At 34.8% G+C, this 18,207-nt stretch overlaps 1 protein-coding gene across 5 annotated transcripts in view; it reads right to left on the bottom strand.

Moving 5' to 3' along the window:
* Nucleotides 1-439: 439 nt before the first annotated feature.
* The window catches only part of B3GALT1 (beta-1,3-galactosyltransferase 1), a 2,392,726-nt gene continuing 2,374,958 nt past the window's right edge, over nt 440-18,207 (bottom strand). For all 5 annotated transcript variants that reach the window (XM_044075600.1, XM_044075599.1, XM_044075596.1 and 2 more), the window contains one exon: nt 440-9,570. In XM_044075600.1, coding sequence (XP_043931535.1) covers nt 8,352-9,332 — 981 coding nt within the window. In that variant the 5' untranslated portion in view covers nt 9,333-9,570 and the 3' untranslated portion in view covers nt 440-8,351. The remainder of the gene's footprint in view (nt 9,571-18,207) is intronic.

An 18,207-nucleotide genomic window follows, 5' to 3' on the forward strand; every position in this document is an offset into this window, starting at 1 on the left:
CACACACACATACATGCACAGACACACACACACACACACACACACGCACACACACACGCACACACACACACACACACACACACACACACACACACACACACACACACACACTTATCAAACTAGATAGTAGATAATGACTTAATAAAACACAGCATTTAATCTGAATGCTATCTGCTTGAATAAAACATTCAATTTTATGAGTTTTTTTCTAGTTTGTATATATTCACAATGCAGTAACTTACTACAGCAGGAATTAGAACATTTAAGAAAGCAGCATTCATTTATGTACCTGTAACCTTTGTGAGCTGGTGTTGTAATTCTGTATAAATCGGTAACAGTATACACTAGGTCACCCTGGCAGGCTGATTAACTAGGTAGTTGTACACCACAAACATCATCAAATGCTACATTGTATGCATTCCATCTCATACACAACAGAAAAATTCTAAACCATTTATTCTTGACATACCAAGATACTGAATAGTTTTTTCTTACTAGTACTAATGTCAGGGAGCCAGAAGCTCCATCCTGACCATCTCTGGACCTTGTACTATGTATGACCTAGAGCTTAAACATATTATACATACAACAGAGTAAATGAGAGTTATGTTATAAAGTGGAATGGTTTTCAGCCTCAGGTGAAGGCACACATCAACAACGTTAAGTGTAAAGTATACACATTTACCAAGCTTTATTTACACTCTTAACAGAATATGTATATGATAACTACAGTTCATGCAAGTTTTTTATATGATATTTAAAAATCTAATAGTCCATATGTATTCTTCTCATAAAAAGTTTGAATCTTTTTACAGGACTGTGGCTTTTGACAGACTACAGGTGTTAAAGTCATGCTTCAATGTAATATTTCTTCAAATACTGGTGACTTAATGAAGTAAACTGTGCATAGCACCTCTGAAATAACAATAATTTTCATGAGATCTATATAAAATATAGATATCATCAGTATTGTCATTGTGTCAATACAGTTATAAATGTCTCACAACCATGAGAAATACAGTAACATGAAACACTGCAGTTTTACAGCAAAATACTGCCTGAACGCATATATACATCTTTTGATAAACAAATACGACAATCTACGCATAATACATGACACATGTTGCTTTCATAAACACTTCTCTCACAAATAATTAATTATTTTATGCTTCAAGCCATAATCTGATCATTTTTGCTGTATGAAAAGTGGAGCAGCTGTCTCCAACCTTGAACCTACAGGGTCATATGAACTGCAAAACTCTGTAAGAATTACTTTCCCCAGAGTAAAGTATACAGACCTGTGCAACATTATATTAAACAAAGTTATTTTTCTGGACTGATGCATATTAATTGTAATATTGGTCTTTCACAATTAATTATAATTTCAGTATCCAAATCCTCTGATTATAAATATTGCTGTTTGTGCTAATGCACAATCCCTGGGCTTGGAATAAATCTTATGGCTTAACACAATATTAATTAGGATGCTATCCAAAGAACATCCAATTTAAAACTATACAAACAGCTTTATACTGTATCAAAATGTGTAATGGGAGATAATGGCTTACGGGAACTCATTCATATGGCACCTAAACATAAAGACAACACTAATGGTACTTCACAAGCAAGATTTCATGTTAAAATGCAACAATCAGAATTAATTCCTGAAGAAGAATGTGTTACATACCAGTTAGTTTCCATGTCAGAAAAGCAAAAGAAAAGGGATGGATAATGAATTACTGAAATCTGTAGAACAGGAGGCCCCAGAGCTGTTGCTGACCAAGATGGCTTGGTAGTTGTTGGGAGATATGGAAGTATATGGGTGCACATACGCTATTTAAGACTGAAGAAAGTGATTTTGCAAGCTACTGCTGAATATTTTTTCTGGAGGGCAGTGCCCAGTGACTGGCACAACTAAGAGGTCAGATAAAAATGTTGTAACCAGGGATCATGTAACAGACACTGACAGTATAAAGCACAGCAACCAATAAAGAAAAACACCATAGTTCTGCAAGTCAGCATGAATACCTTCATCTAGAGCTCTGATTGGCTGATGTATGCAGAAACTTGCTCACTGTCATGTATCATTGATATGTGATCAGCGCTGGATGTTTTTAAGTCCACTAAACTTGTCTTAGAGTAGAGATGGTGTTTAGCTATGAGCAGCATAAAAGAGCTCATTCAGTATGAGAAGATTTATCATATCCTGTTGGTAGTAGCAAAGAACATCAAAGAATTGTCAAACTACTTACTCAGGGAAAGAGTTTCACCCATTCTTTTGTTGAAATCACTAAAACTAGGAGTCTGGCACTTAGAAAGGAAGTATTATTTCGGGGACACTTTTTTTTTTTTACTTGTACAGCTCTGTGCTTGGCACATTTATTGTGCCATTCTATGGCACATATCACAAACAGGAAATGTGTAAATACTGCTCAGTTATGGGAAAGATGTTCTGTAACAGTGCAAAGGATACTGACCTCTTAGAAGCCTTGATAACAGAAGACTATACAACGTAGGCTGACAAAAAGATAGAAGTGCTAGGCTTTAACAACAGAAGCCATTAATGATGGTGATATAGACAACATTATTATTGCAGTCCTGCAAAAATGGAAACAATCTGTAACAAATAGGACCCCTACAGCCTAAACGACCTTGCCTTCAAGTATTGAAAGCAAAGTCTGCACCAACGTAAGGTGAGTCTACTGACCTGTGGGAATTAACACTGTATGAACTGACTCCACAGTATGAAGTCCACACAATGTACAAAACATCAAGGCTGGCAGGAAATGAAATGAGCAGAAATATTGTGAGTATGAATCATTTATATTGTATAAGATCGAAACATTTCACCAGCAGGGGATCCTAACGTAGAACCAAACAGGGTAGAAAAAAATCAAAGCAAGAGAAAACACTATTATGTACTTCAGGATAAAGTCTGTGAAATGTTGCAGCAAACTAAAAATAATGCTACAGAGGTCCTTTCATTAATTCTGAAATATTGCAGCAGTACAGGCATGTAGGCTATCAGAATTTGATTTTAAAAACACCAGATATGTTAGGTGTACAGTTTATTGTAGGGATGCACATCAGACGTCTGACAGCATACACTAGATTTTAATACTTATATTTTGCAAGAATTTTCTAGTATGTTTAATAGTGGTGGTACTGAATGATAAAAACAACAAGGCTGCTAGAATGTGTTTGGCCCAATTTCGTTTAAGCTTAAAAGTAGAAATTTAACAGAGTTAAGCAAAGGCCCTGAAGAATATTAAGTAGAAACAGCAGTAGCAATTTCTTTACCATGTCTGTACATCTGTTAGGAAGGCCATCTACAATGAATAAGTGTTGGGGCTTCCTTTTCTGATATCACCAGCTCAGTATACTTTAGATGTTTTTGTCATTTCTCTTGTTGTTGATGCACATGCCTCCTGCTGGAATAGGTTAGGTAGATGAATTAAGTCCTGCGACACTCATTTACCCTATTCTCTGATTAAGAATAACCTGAAAGACAGGAAACAAAAGACTCAAAATCTGTCCCAATCAAATAGCTAATGTCAAAACCGTGGACTAAAATAAAATGCCAAGAAGTTTACAATCTTATCCTTCAGTTAGCATGATCCCCTTGTAACCACCACATTGACAAATGAATCCTGTAGTTAGTGATCTGGGAACCTATGTCAGTAATGAAATGTCCTTTAGTTATCATGTGCCCACTGTTGTAAGGAAGCTCTTTTTCATTGTACAGCTTATATTTGAAGGTGAATATTATATTTTGAAGATGATTCAGCACTCATTAGACCAACCATTTAGTTTAATGTTCCTTTCAGTAAGTACCTGTCCAAAAACTTGTCACATCTGGAATACCACAACTCATTCTCACTAAAAACCAATGGCCCAAATTGTATAAAAAATGGCAAACTATCTAAAAGCCTTGACCCTATTCTCAGTATCGTACAGGCTACTGAGAGATGCCCTCTGCCTTACGTATTGAGCTTCAATAGTCCCTATTCTGTCAGACTGATTACACATTCGTAAGTAAAATGGTATCATAAACACCTACTCAAGGAATCTCAATCTCTTTTGCAAAAAAAAAGACATACTGGAGGGATAGGTTAGTATCACAGAGAATTTGACTTGTATAAAACCACCTTCCACTCTCCTTAAAACAAATACTTACTTTACTGTATTTTAATATAATTCAGAAGAAAGGATGTGTGACCATGAATTCACCCATGATTTAGCACCCTTATCCCTTTCAGATAGAGTAAACATGTAAATGTCCCAACATATCCTTGTTCAGGCCTTTTTCTGGGTTATTTGTATGCAAAATATAAGTGCTAAAAACTATCATGGGAATGTAAAGCTAGGCTTCTTAATATCCTCACAGATTAATAGTCTAGTAAGTACTTATGAACAATACAGATGAATATAACAATTAAATATTTGTCAGACCTACAGTTAGATCCATTCACAGACATGGGAAGGAGTGGCCACATTTGGCACAAGCAGATGAAAGAAGGGTAAAAAGCATCCACTGTACAAGGTGACTATGAGGACCAACTGATATAGTGAGTGCATATGCTATAACTGAGCTTGAGGCCTCCTCAGGTGTTTCCTGTCAAGAACAAGATCTGAAATTGTGGGTCCCACATATTAAAAATAAACTGTAGTTCAAGAGAAAAAAATGTCAAATGTCAAAACCTGCCACTGGGGGGACACCCTTGTTACTTTCAAACTAACTTCAAGATCACTGCATTTTGGAATAAGGGAAATACCTTGAGCTACCAAAACCTCACACTAAGTATATAGTCTCCAACATTAACACTTTCAGTTCCCTTATTATAAGGATCGCAAATATGGTCCTTGGAATAACACTTAATAAGAATGGAAACCAATGAGAATTAGACCTCTTAAGAGAGTACAGCCAGAAAATATAAAAGCAATAACAAAGGAGAAATGAATGTGTTCTGGGGCACCAATTTGCACAAGGAAGCATAGAATCATATCCAACAGTAGTGCTTGGAGAAGGAGTGAAATGACAATCAAGGAGATGTGGCATAAATGACTGCAATGGGGGCATTTTGATTGTAGGATCAAGTGTTATAGGCAACAAGCTAAGGAAAATTTCCAAAGAGGATGTTAATATCAAGACTGAAACTGTATGGGTAGTGTAAAATAACTGAGTTGTTCAGGGCTGAAAGTGTACTCCCAGGTCATTGCTTGACAGTATGTTATGCACTAGTAGGAAGACAGCTAGCTCCAACTGAGGGGAAGACAGAAAAGGCTGAAATGTGTCTATGTAGACATATCATAACAGGTAACCACTGCAGTACATGTCTGAAGTTGTTTTGTATGCTTGGAAGTGTGATTTTTCATTCTGCCAGTCAAATCTGGACAAAGTAATGTTTCTAGAACATGTAATAAAGGTTCCAATAAACTGGACATCAGTTCTGGGACTGAAGGACACTACCTTCATTTCAGTGAAAAGATACGTGGCAATTATGATGGAGAAAGGTCTTCAAAGTATACTTATGATAAACCTAGTCATGAGTCTAAATGTCAGACTGCAAACAACTCTGATCTTACAGAAGTCTCAGTATGGCAGATGCAAGAGATGGTAACTGCTTCTGCTATCTGTTGTCACTAATAACAGATGACTTTAAAAAAGATGGAAAAATTGAAAGTTTCATTAGAGAAATATAGGAATATAAAGGGAAAGGACTACAGATATTTTACAGATACAGTTTTTTTATTAATGAACCATTTAAACTATCCATGGACACAAAGGGAAATGTAGGCACCCAATCATAAAAAGGCTAAACATACATGATGTCTTTTTGTTGTTGACAATCCCTCCAGATCTCCTGAGGCTGTAGGCAAGATATGCACTGAAGAGGAAAAGTCAGCTAATGGTTTTTAGCTGCACAGGAATTCCATAAATGTTTGACATGTCAGTTAACAGATCTCATACATTAGAAGTGATGACATTCAGACTCAGTCCTCTCCTTCCCCATAAAAAGATAATTAATGTAATAATCTTTCCTTTTCACAGTTGTACTTAGCCATTCTTCTGACAAACCTGTTAAGAAAGCAGACTCTCTGAAAACTTACAGGACATCAGACTGAAATTCTACCTACAAAAAGCTGAAGGAAGTATTCTGTGGATCACTAAAGTTTAGCAGCCCCAGTCAGGACAGCAGTTAACCTCAGTGCCCTATATCACAGGTGAGACATTCTCTTACAGTAGTTTACCTATAGGAAAATCAGGATCTATGTTCATAATGAGGAGGCATATGCTACATGGTAAAGAGAATGCATGGGTACATAAAAGCTGTAATCACATGTATGAAAAGAGGCAGAGAACATAATATCCTGACATGTAATTCTACACGGCAGAGATAATTAGTACAAAAATAGTTGTGACACAGTGTGGTATCATAGATATGTAATAAGACCGCTCATTGACATGAAACTCATACTAAGGTAGTCATTGCAAACTTACTGCAGAAGAAGGGGTGAGCACAGAACTTGTGATATTTAACATTGTACAGATCTGAAACAAATTTGTTTTTGAAAATTATCCCATGTGAGTTGCACCTGCATTACTAAAATGGCAGTGGAACATTTCCATTACTCAATAATGTTTGCAGGTTAAGTCAGTTATATGTTTCAAAGTAGACACACAGAAATGGTTGTTAGTGTTTTATTTCTCTACATGTCTTGATGGCAATAAGTAGCTACTACAACTGCAACTGCAAAAATAATTTTCACTTGGATTTCTTAGCTATGGATCTAGTATAGACACAAGGAAGTTGTCATTCTGAATGACTCGGGTTTCTCCAAAAGCAAAGACCTGCAGGTGTGCACCTCTGATTTATAAAACTGGTATAAGAATGTATAAGAAAACTCAGAAGAAATACTTTTCGAGATGATAACAGATCTGAGAGAAGTGAAAGTGCTTTGTGGTGGCCCAAGATATATAATCTCCAACAGTAAAAAAATATGAATTCAAATTTTAAGCTTAGATAATATGAAAGAAGTGGCCTTAGAGCCAGAGGTTTGGTATGAAACATAACTGAAATTAATGTTTTCTTTGGAAAGTAATACATTTAAAAAATATGTGGTAGTAAAAAATGTTTTTTTTTGTTAACAATATATGCAGTCTCTGCTACACTAAGCTAGAACAAAATACTGTTTTGGATTAGATGACTGCCTACATATTTATTATGACATCCTACATGATAATGTTGAATTGCACATATTCTACACAGAAGACAGGTCTGCTCTCTAGAACTTGTGGTGGTGGGGGACCGGGAGGCAATAAGAAAGAGGTCACTTTGCTCTTTGTACAAATCATTAAGATGTTTGATGACAGACAGGAACACGTTATTGAATATTTTTAAATATCTTTGACACAGGGCATGACAAAATCAGTATGACAATAGGTTATTGACAAAATCAGTATGACAATAGGTTATTCTGATGCAAAGACAGTGTCTGGCTAAAAGAACATGTCTGATTAAGAACCCTTCAAAGCGAGTTGCCTATTCTTTCTAAAAATGGATCAACTTCAGAACTGATTATATTAAGATTATAGCGAGTAAAATTTTTACAGTCCCTTACATGGTGATACATTTGCCCCCCCCCCCCCCAAGAAAACCAATTTCTGCCTTTTTACCTCTAGCCACCTTTTGTTTTCAGACAGTGCTGGTAGTTAGCTATTTTGCTTGTGTCCAGTTTACTAAGACCCCCCCCCCCAATGTTTATGTACTTGTGCTCTGCTCCATTTGAGACAGCAAAGTTACTCTGTGCAGTTCAGATGAAATATAGTTCCCAAAGCATACCAAGCACATAACGTATAATAATGCATAACATCTTCATTACCTTTAGCTGCCAACTAGATTTGCTTAAGAACAGCTGTACTGCAAACTAAAGGATAGAAACCATTACTCTACGTCAAATGTTTAACAATGGAAATAGGAAAAACAAAACACTAACATTATAACTATAACAATGTGGTTAGTGTGAAAAAGTAATTAACAAAAATACATTTAGATCCATAATTTTAAATTAACTGATAAAACTTGATCCAAAGCCAACATTAAATTAATTCTAATAGTTTGCAATTTCAATTAAACTAAAAGAGTATTAAATAAACACTGTAGTATAGTGTTGTACATTGTAAAAAAAATGAAACACTGCATCAATGAAAGCTGGTGCACAACAGTTTCTTTCCTTAATAACCAGCACATAAAAGTAAAATGTGCTTTACTTCAGGATGTATTTGCTCTCACCCCTTCTTAGTAATTTATGTCAACTACTGATTGAGCAAGTATTTACATCTCTAAAATTTAACATCTTAGATGCTTTTTACTGGTCATGTCATTCCAGATTCTGTGCATTTCTTCTGGAGAAATCTGATGCACTGTAACAACTCTCCTGTACCTACATAAGCTATAGGCCATTTTCCAGTGATTGAAACCACTGTTCTGAAAAGGGTGAATACCAAGCTTTCGCAGGCATAGTCCTACATACACATCTTCAAGGTAAAGCAGCCTTGTATGAAGAGATGTTTTGTAAATCAGTTCTGCTACATCAGCAGAAAACACATAGCCTGTCCCTGAACAGAAGGGTGGATAATTACTGTCGGGATACAAGTCTCGTGGCATATACCATTTACTGCGAACATCTCGGATTGGTCTGCCATTGATGACATATCCAGTAAAGTACCTCCGTCTTGGTTTGGTACTTGGTTTTAACAGTTTGTATACAAGGTTGTCCATATTTACAAAAATGTCACTGTCTGTTTTCATAACATACTTGGCTTTTGGACAATATGTGGCAATCCATCGCATTCCCATTAAAGTTTTGAGAGTTAGGTTATGGTAGGAATCTATGAAATCTTCAACAATTATATCGTGAAAAATCTGACTTTCCTGTTCAACCATCTGATTTAACACGGGATCTATGTTCTTTCCTAGAAGAAAGAGTGTGATGATTTTAATGCCTTTAAAGGTGCTTTCATTGCCCCATGTTTCTCGAATCGCTTGTCTTGCATCAAATTCTTTGTGAACTGTGCTTATCAAGATAACTAAGAAAGGACTTGCTTTTTCACACTTCTGAGGTTCGTTTATAATAAACTCAAAAGCATGGGGGTTTATGGGCCGAGTTCGAATATTGTTAAATGTTGAATTCTTCCTAATCACTGTCACATGATGGGACAATCCTTGGCTTGTATATGAAGCAGTAGGGCGAGTCACACTTAAGAACCACAAGGCACTGGCCCAGCAAATGACGGTCAAAATATACAGGCAGGATACCTTTGAACCCATTATTTTATAGTTCTTCTAGTCAAAGTGCTGTACGGATATGCTTTCTGAAAGCTTTTCCTCCTTTCACAAAAAGCAGCATTTTACTACTTGCAGCAGTGCATGTTAATGACACGAGTCCTGTACATGATTATAGGTTGATATTGCATGGTTACAACTTGAAAGCAGAGTCTGCATCTTCTTCCATGTACATATCATGCAGTCCATGGTAGAGTCTATGGCACAGTGTCTTCCATTATCTCTGTAACAAAGAATAACAAAAGAGAGAGAATATGAAGTTTTATTCAGGTTTGCACACTTACATTTCTAACTGCTAAATCTAGCATCCTAATGCCAATCTGAATGCACCCTACTGACTAAGGTATGAAGAAGTGAACTAATATTTATGCTTAAAGTGTGCATGTATTTGTCTGTGCGTGTGTGTGTTTGGGCAAAAAAAACAAAACAAAAAAAAAATGCACCTATAATTTACCTCAAAATGGTGCAGGTTTGTGATGTGCTACAATAGTAAAAGCGGGTGTTGCACACTTTATAATGCAATGCTTCACCTATCACTGTACTGCTAAAACTGATTATACAATGAACCCCACATTCAAAGTAGTGCAACTTTGAGGTGTGTTAACAACAGCAAAAGGGGGGCATTGCAACACAGCTCTCTCAAGCTTTATGTACTTGTATGAGGAGATTCTGGTCTTCTGTACCAGATGTGTCTACAGAAAAATGTTGTAATACATATCAAACTATGCAGTATTTGGTTGTATCTGGTTACTTTTAAGTGTTCAACAGTTTTAACGTGATTAATATAACTGACACTTTCTCAAACTGGTCAAGAAATGTTTTTTAGTTTGTATTTATCAATGTTTGTCAAAAATAATGTTCTGACATTTTTGTTTATACCAACAGAAAGAAAACAAAATTAAATACCCAAATTACTTTTTAAATATGCCATTATATAGAAATAGCCCTCCTTTGAAAGAAGGCTGTATACTAAAATACTCCTAAAACAGTTACACTTTTCTGAGTGGTAATTTTTAAGATGCTAACAGTCAAAAATCATTGACTGATTCTGTAATAGTAATTAGGATAAATCCCTGGAAAAAGTTTTATGCAGTACCATACAAGTTTATCACCACTCAGTAAGCAGAACATATGTACAACATGTTTTCTGCAACAGAGTAACAAAAACAAGTCAAGACAATTATTCTGTGAATAAAATAAACATCCACTTGGAGCTCTAATGTTCAAACATACTTTATTTAAACAATAGAAACAAGTGAATGTTTTAGTTCCTAATGAATGGGATTTCATTAGCCATGGTAGTGAAGGAAGCTACTTGTCACTGCTGAACAATGGGATTCATCAGTTGATCAAATCAAAGTAAGTGAAATTTTGTGTGACAGTTGTAATAAAATCAATCAATACATTATAAGTGCATATACTACACAACACATACTTTAAGCTTTGTATAATAAGATGAAAACATCATAAACCTCAAACATCAGTTCTCCAATACGTATTTTAAATCAGAATTATAATCCAGTCCCAGAAATACTGAATACCTTTATGCCATCAAGGCCAAAGGTACCTGCAACAGTGTATACAGGTGCAGACCAGCATGTGATGACTTTCAGTGCTTTGAATTATATGTTTGAAGAAAGAATGCTCCTTGATGAGAGGGAATGTCGATACCGATACATATTAGTTGAAAAAGAATTAGTGTGACAAATCAAGTTTAAGTATCCCAAATTTCTGGAAATCCAAATTTATCCACAGCATTGCAAAAGTGAATTATATCTGGAATGCATTAATTCTTAACTCACACTGATGATTCATTACGTGATGCTAGACACCAGTAGGACTGCCAATACAGAAGACAGTAATCCACATAACAATCAATGTAACTAGCAATCAGTCAAATTCAACATGTCCATGCTCAGGAACATAAATACGGGGAAGGGAGACACTCTTCCCACTCTCACATTATACCTGATTTATCCCCTCCAACAATGAAAAAGTGACATTATTATGGCATCACTTTTGTGGGAAGCCATTGACAATTGCTTTTGCCGGTGTTGCTCAGTTTCACAGCTACAACAGCATTATATCATCATAGACTCAAATGCAATTCCAGAGCTGCTGTATTTATCTATTTCTTTCCAGTTTCAAATTCAACTTTCTCACATACATTTTTAAATCAGTGGTTGTCTGTGTCTCATTGCTCCTTCCCTGAGGTATGAATATAAGTCCTCTGTTTCTTTAAGTGCTGAAAGTGGTTTCTTGTAAGGAAGTTGAATTTGAAACTTGCATTTCATGAGAAAAATTGCACGGAGGAAGATAAACCCATTGAGGAAAAAATTAAAAGACCCAGTATTTTTTTCTCCCCGGTGCATCCCACAATTGCAGCCTTTGAGACAAAATGCAAGCTTGACATAAGAAAGGCTCTCAAAAACACCAAAATGTAAATTTTATAATATTTCAAAGGATGACATATTATCACGTAAGAATGTGAGCAATGATAGAACTGGAAGTGTTATGAAGGCTGACAAGGGTGGGAGCATACTTATCACAGATACTGACAGTTATATAATGAAAATGGAGAACATGCTAAACACACCTGCATTTTATTCTAAACATTCATTTGAGGAGGTTAAAACTGTGTATATAAAATGGAAGGATAAGCTAACCTCAATGCTTAGTGAAAAACTTATTAGTGTAAACTTTTTTGGGTATTTGAACACTTCTCACCTTATGTTGCCTTGCTTTTTTGGGGATTCCTAAACCCCATAACAATAGGGAAGAGCCACCTTACAGACCTGTTATTGCAAGTGGAGGTTCCATATCAGAGGCCACTGCCATATACATAGATTTTATTCCACACTTGCTGAAAAGAACTCATCTTTTATTTTAGATTCACTTGTTTTTTTTTTTTTTTTTTTTTTTTTTAAGAAATGTAAAAGAAGTGCATGTGAGTGAGCAAAGTATATTGGTAACTATTGATGATGAAGCAATATATGCTGTGTTACCACAAGTACTGTACTGAAGAAGCTAGAGAGGCTTATAGCAGAAATAACAATGCTATACAAGGGCAAACTAAATGCTTGAGAAAGCTACTAAACTTATTGTTGCGTTACAAGTTTTTCAGGTTCAATGACCAGGCTTACAAACAGATGAGGGGATAGCCATTGGTGTGACTATGGCCCCTATCCTGGCCAATGTAGCCTTAGGCAAGTGGTAGAAGGAATTTGTACTGCAAAGTGAATATGGGAGATTTGTGACCAGCTACCTTTGCTTTATTCATGATGTATTCATAGTCTGGCAAAGTGGGAAATCTAAACTGACAGAGTTTATCCATTACATCAGTAACTCCACCTCCTTCCTGAAATTTACCACTTCCATCAGTTCAGATTCAGTGCAGTTCCATGATATCACTCAATAAAAACCACAAAGGCACGTAACCACAGAAAATAACTAGCAGAGAAACCAAGATGTAAATTCAGCAAAGCTTCAAAAAAATAGCGTAACTAATAAATTTTAATATCCGCTTTCGTCCTTGGACTTCATCAGAATAGTTAAAACATAAAAACTCACATTTAAGTACAAAACAGTAAATTACTCATAGTAACTGATTGGTCAAACAATTAAACAATTAAAAAAACTTTGATTAGTAAAAAGCTGATGGCTGTATTAAAAACATTAAATCGATTTTATGCAAAAAATGTAGAAATAGATACTTTATCTTTATCAATACTAGACAAGTCATTATTTAAGAAACATTTAATGTTGACTGCCTCGTTCAAACCAGGGGTTTTATCAGCAAAGAGTTTTATCTGCCACCTGGCTTCTCTCTGTTCAACCAACTTTTTAAAGTCACCCCCTCTCAAATCAGAATGAACTACCTCTAACACTGTAAACAAAAATTTTTTAAAATTCAAACATTGACTAGAATGTCTAAAGAGTGCACTATTTTCATTTTTTGTTTTAATATTGTACACATGTTCCACGATACGTGTATGTAGGCTCCTCGTAGTCATCCCTACATAAAATGCAGGGCATGAACTACAAAGACCTAAATAAACTACCCCCTTGGTCTTGCATGTTACATATTCGGGAACAGAAAAAGTAAGGTCTGTACTCTCTAGCATAATCATAGGTCCTTTGGCTATGAATCTACAAGTGCTACAGTTATTGCATGGAAACATACCTTTAACTGTAGAACAATGAGATCCTAATTTACAAGGATGCTGTTCTAGTGCTTTTTTGATGTTAAATGAATTCCTGTACACAAAAAAAGGTTTGTTGCCTACCACCTCATACAAGTCAGAATTACCATGGATAATCTTCCAATTTCTGTTTAAAATATCACAAATCTGTTTATTGTTGATATTCATATCCAAGGAACACACCAAATTGTAGTTTTTCTCAGTCCTAAATGGTGAAGTGTTAGGTGTTACATTTTTCTCTTCCTCAAGTATGGCATTGTAATGTGTTTGCCTTTTCTCTGAAACTTCACTAATAATAGAATTCAATAAATTGGGATCATAACCCCTAGAGAGAAACAAACCTCTTATAAATTTGAATTCTGTAACTAAATCTTGGGCCCCAGTTGTCATCCTACATGCCCGAATAAACTGTCCTTTCGGAATGTTACATTTAACATGTGTAGGATGTGCACTAGAAAAATGCACATAACTATTTGTAAATGTTTCTTTTCTGTGAATCTTACTCTGAAACTTCCTTACATGGGCATCCCACCACAGATGGACATCTAAAAAGTTGATAGATGTACCAAAACTGCTAAGCGTAAATTGTAAAAAGCCCCCAGTGTTGTTCAACCTATGTAAAAATTGTTGTACTGTAGTGGCATCCCCTTGAATAATAAAAGATCGTCAACAAAGCGACAGTAAAACAAGACCCCAAAGTCCTTTGTAACTGTGCTTAAAATACTATCCTCCCACCATGACATCACCAAGTTGGCATATGTAGGGGCCGCAGATGACCCCATGGCCACACCCCTTTTCTGTCTATAGAAATTATTTCCAAATAGAAAATAGTTGTTCTCTAATAATATTTCAATAAATCTACAAATGGTAGAAATTTGTCCAGTTTTTATATCCTTGTTTTTACCTAGAATATAACGAATAGCTTCCACTCCTTCATCGTGGGGGATACAAGTAAAAAGTGAAAAAAGTAAAAGCTAAGCACAATGTACTAAACTCACAAGGCTACAGATTAGCACACATTACCACAGATTTGGCCCCTTTTCTCAAAAATATAAATGATATTGCTGAACCAGAGGATAAGAGTCAAACATGTTATGTATGATCCTGGATTCCATTACAGATTCTAAAATTAACAATGATCCTATATGGAGCAGGTCTTTTGGTAGAATTATGCAATGAGGCCACTATAACTCCAAAGAAGTGAAAAGTAAGGACAGTTGCATTCTAGCTTACACCTGTGATTTCAATACTATTAAAGCCATTATTAAGGAGAACTAGGCAATCCTCACTGACAATCAGCAGTTTATAAGGGTTTTAGGAGAACAGCCTACTTTTGTATATAAAAAGAGCAGAAGCATATGTAGCTATGTGGAAAAGAAAAATTAAAACAATAAACACCAGGATGACATGACACTAGCACTAAAATCTGTGGGCCACCTAACTGCACTTTCTGTGTGTACTTGATGATGTGTAACTCATTTGAGTGCCCCTATCTTAAACTGATAAAATGACCCAATACCAATACACACCAACAAACCACAGGTATTGGACCCAATGGCACAAAAAAGCACAAAATAAAAAGTACTTCGACCTTGAACTTTAGCATAATAAACTTTTATTTCCATGCTTTCGTCTTAAGACTTCTTCAGAACACATTTCCATAATGCCAGAGAACCATATTTATAGAATCAACCCAATAATTACATAATTAGCCAATCACATATCTAATTAAAAAACTAAATGCTGAATAAAATCCTAAGCTATAACTCCTAAAAAAAGTTACTTTTTTAATAGAATATACATATTTATTACTTACACATTTTTAACCTTCTAGCTTTAAAAAAAACACTTTATATTAATAGACTCATTTAAACCAGTTTTTTTATCAAGTCCTAGTCTGATCTGCCATAAAGTTTATTTTTGTTCTAAGTCAATTTTGAAATCACCCCCCTCAAATCCATAGCTCTAAAATGGAAAACAAGAATTATTTATATTTACAACATCCTAATGTATGTTTAAATAAATCACTGTTAGTATCCTTTGTCTTAATGTTATATACATGTTCTTGAATACGTTCTAATAAAGTGGGTGTAATCATGCCTACATAAAATGCAGTACATCCGCTACATAAACTGATATAAACCACCCCCCTTGTTTTACATGTAAAATGTCCAGGCACTTTTAAGGTGTGGGGTAAATGCTGTGATCAATAAACTATCAGTTGTCATGTTCAAAGTACAAACAGACCCCTTGTTTTCACAAAGTTTATCCTTATTGGTTACAAAAGGAAATTTAAGTATGGGGGGGTAATGACTATGTCTTTTATTCCAAATATCATTACTCAGTTTGTTGAGATACCCCTCATTATACCCCCTATTAAAAAATAAAACTGTAATGCATTCAAATTCCCCACGGGCATCTTTGTCATTACTAGTCATTCTACTAGCCCATATATACTGGTCTTTAGGGATGTTCTTTTTAATGAAGGCTGGGTAGTTACTTTTATTATGCAAATAACCGTTAGTGAACATATTTTTCCTATGTATCCTACTTTCAAACTGTTCCTGTTCATTATCCCATCCAAGATGTATATCAAAAAAGTTCACTTGACTACCATGATTCCCTAGAACAAACTTTAAAAAACCTGAAATTTCATTTTGTAAGCAATAAGGATAAGCTTTGTGAAAAGAAGAGGTCTGTTTAAACTTTGGACATGCCAACTGATAGTTTAGTGATCAGAAGAATTGGAAAGTTTGGTGGGTAATGCAGAATTGTTTAAATTCATTGGAACTAAACCGTATTTTGTTTATAAAAAGATATAATTTAAAGAGTACATTACAGAATGACCATACTAAATATGTGCCAAGAGTTTAAGAGACTAATAAGGCCTTAGGAATGTTTAAGTGTGGACAACGTAATTTTATAGGTTTATACTCGAAGGTCCGTTTGTTATGTTACAGCATTTACCCCATACCTTACAAGTGCCTGGACATTTTACATGCAAAACAAGGGGGGTGGTTTATATCAGTTTATGTTGCGGATGTACTGCATTTTATGTAGGCATGACTACACGCACTTTATTAGAACGTATTCGAGAACATGCATATAACATTAAGACAAAGGATACCAACATTGCTTTATTTAAACACACATTAGGATGTTGTAAATATAAAAAAAAATCCTTGTTTTCCATTTTAGAACTGGGCACTATGGATTTGGGGGGGTGATTTCAAAAATGACTTAGAACAAAAAGAAACTTTATGGCAGATCAGAATAGGAGCTGATAAAAAATGGTTTAAAGGAGTCTATTAATATAAAGTGTTTTTTTAAAAGATAGAAGGTTAAAAGTGTGTAAGTAATAAAAATATTTTATTAAAAAATATTACATTTTTATTAGGAGGTATTGCTTAGGATTTTATTCAGCACTTCAGTTTTTTAATTAGATATGTAATTGGTTAATTATGTAATTATTGGGTTGATTGCATAAATATGGTTCTTTAGCATTATGGAAATGTATTCTGAAGAAGTCTTAAGATGAAAGCATGGAAATAAAAGTTTATTATTCTAAAGTTTGAGGTTGAAGTGCTTTTTATTTCATGCAAGTTTTGTGCCATTCGGTCAAATACCTGTTGCCCCTATCTTAAAAAGACAGTGAAAACTTCAGCAGGTGGTAATTGTAATACTGAAAAAAATTGTATATAAGACCATGTGTATTGTCTGCCCTGCATTTTATGTGAGTAAAACTATGAATAAACTGAAAAGGAGGATCTCAGGTCATCTTTCTGACATTAGACATAAATGCCAGAAGAATGTCTTATCCAAACACTTATTAGAACACCCCAGATATTCTGGTTTTAAATTTATCATTCTGGACTGTGTGGAGTTGGATGAGCTTGAAGGAGACTCCAAGGATGTTTTTGAGAAAAAAGAATTATGCTGGCAGTTGAAATTAAATGCATTCAGAAAACCAGGACTTAACTACTATTGCTCTATTAATAGTGGGCTGAATTTATCTAAGCTGCCACACAATCTCTAAAGGTTCTTTTAGGGAATTTTTGAAGAAATATTTTTATGTACTAAAAATAAAAAAATATGTATAGTATGTGTATAAATGTATATATGTTTAGTTACTTTAACCTCAGTTTTGCTTTGATTAGGTTTAGCACACTCTTGCATCACACCAGATATTTAAACAGTAAATTCAAAACACAATTTTATTCACACCACTATTACCATGAAGTATTACCATGAAGTATTTGTATAATTCCCCTATTTAGCACACTGGTGCACACTCATGCATGCTCATGCACACACCTGCACACTTTTATACATTACCAGTTTACTTCATCCACTATTTTTGTGTGATTTTTTTCTACTGTTTTTTATTGAATAAACATGTTTTTTGGGGCTGTAAACATGAAAACTGTCATGACATTTTTTATCTGTAAACACTGCCATTTTTTCTCAACTGTAAAAAATATTTTTTTGTGAAATACTTTTTTCTAAATAATTTGTCTGTTCTATATATAACTCCGTTTTTATACATACTAATACATATTATATATGATTAGACAGATATATGTTTATATTTATAGTGTTCTATAGATAGCTATGTGTTTTCTCTTGAATCAATCTAGTTAACTCCTTTTACTTATCTA

Source organism: Protopterus annectens, chromosome 6.part1 (assembly GCF_019279795.1).
Source record: "Protopterus annectens isolate FY-2018-M chromosome 6.part1, PAN1.0, whole genome shotgun sequence".
NCBI lineage: Eukaryota > Metazoa > Chordata > Ceratodontiformes > Protopteridae > Protopterus > Protopterus annectens.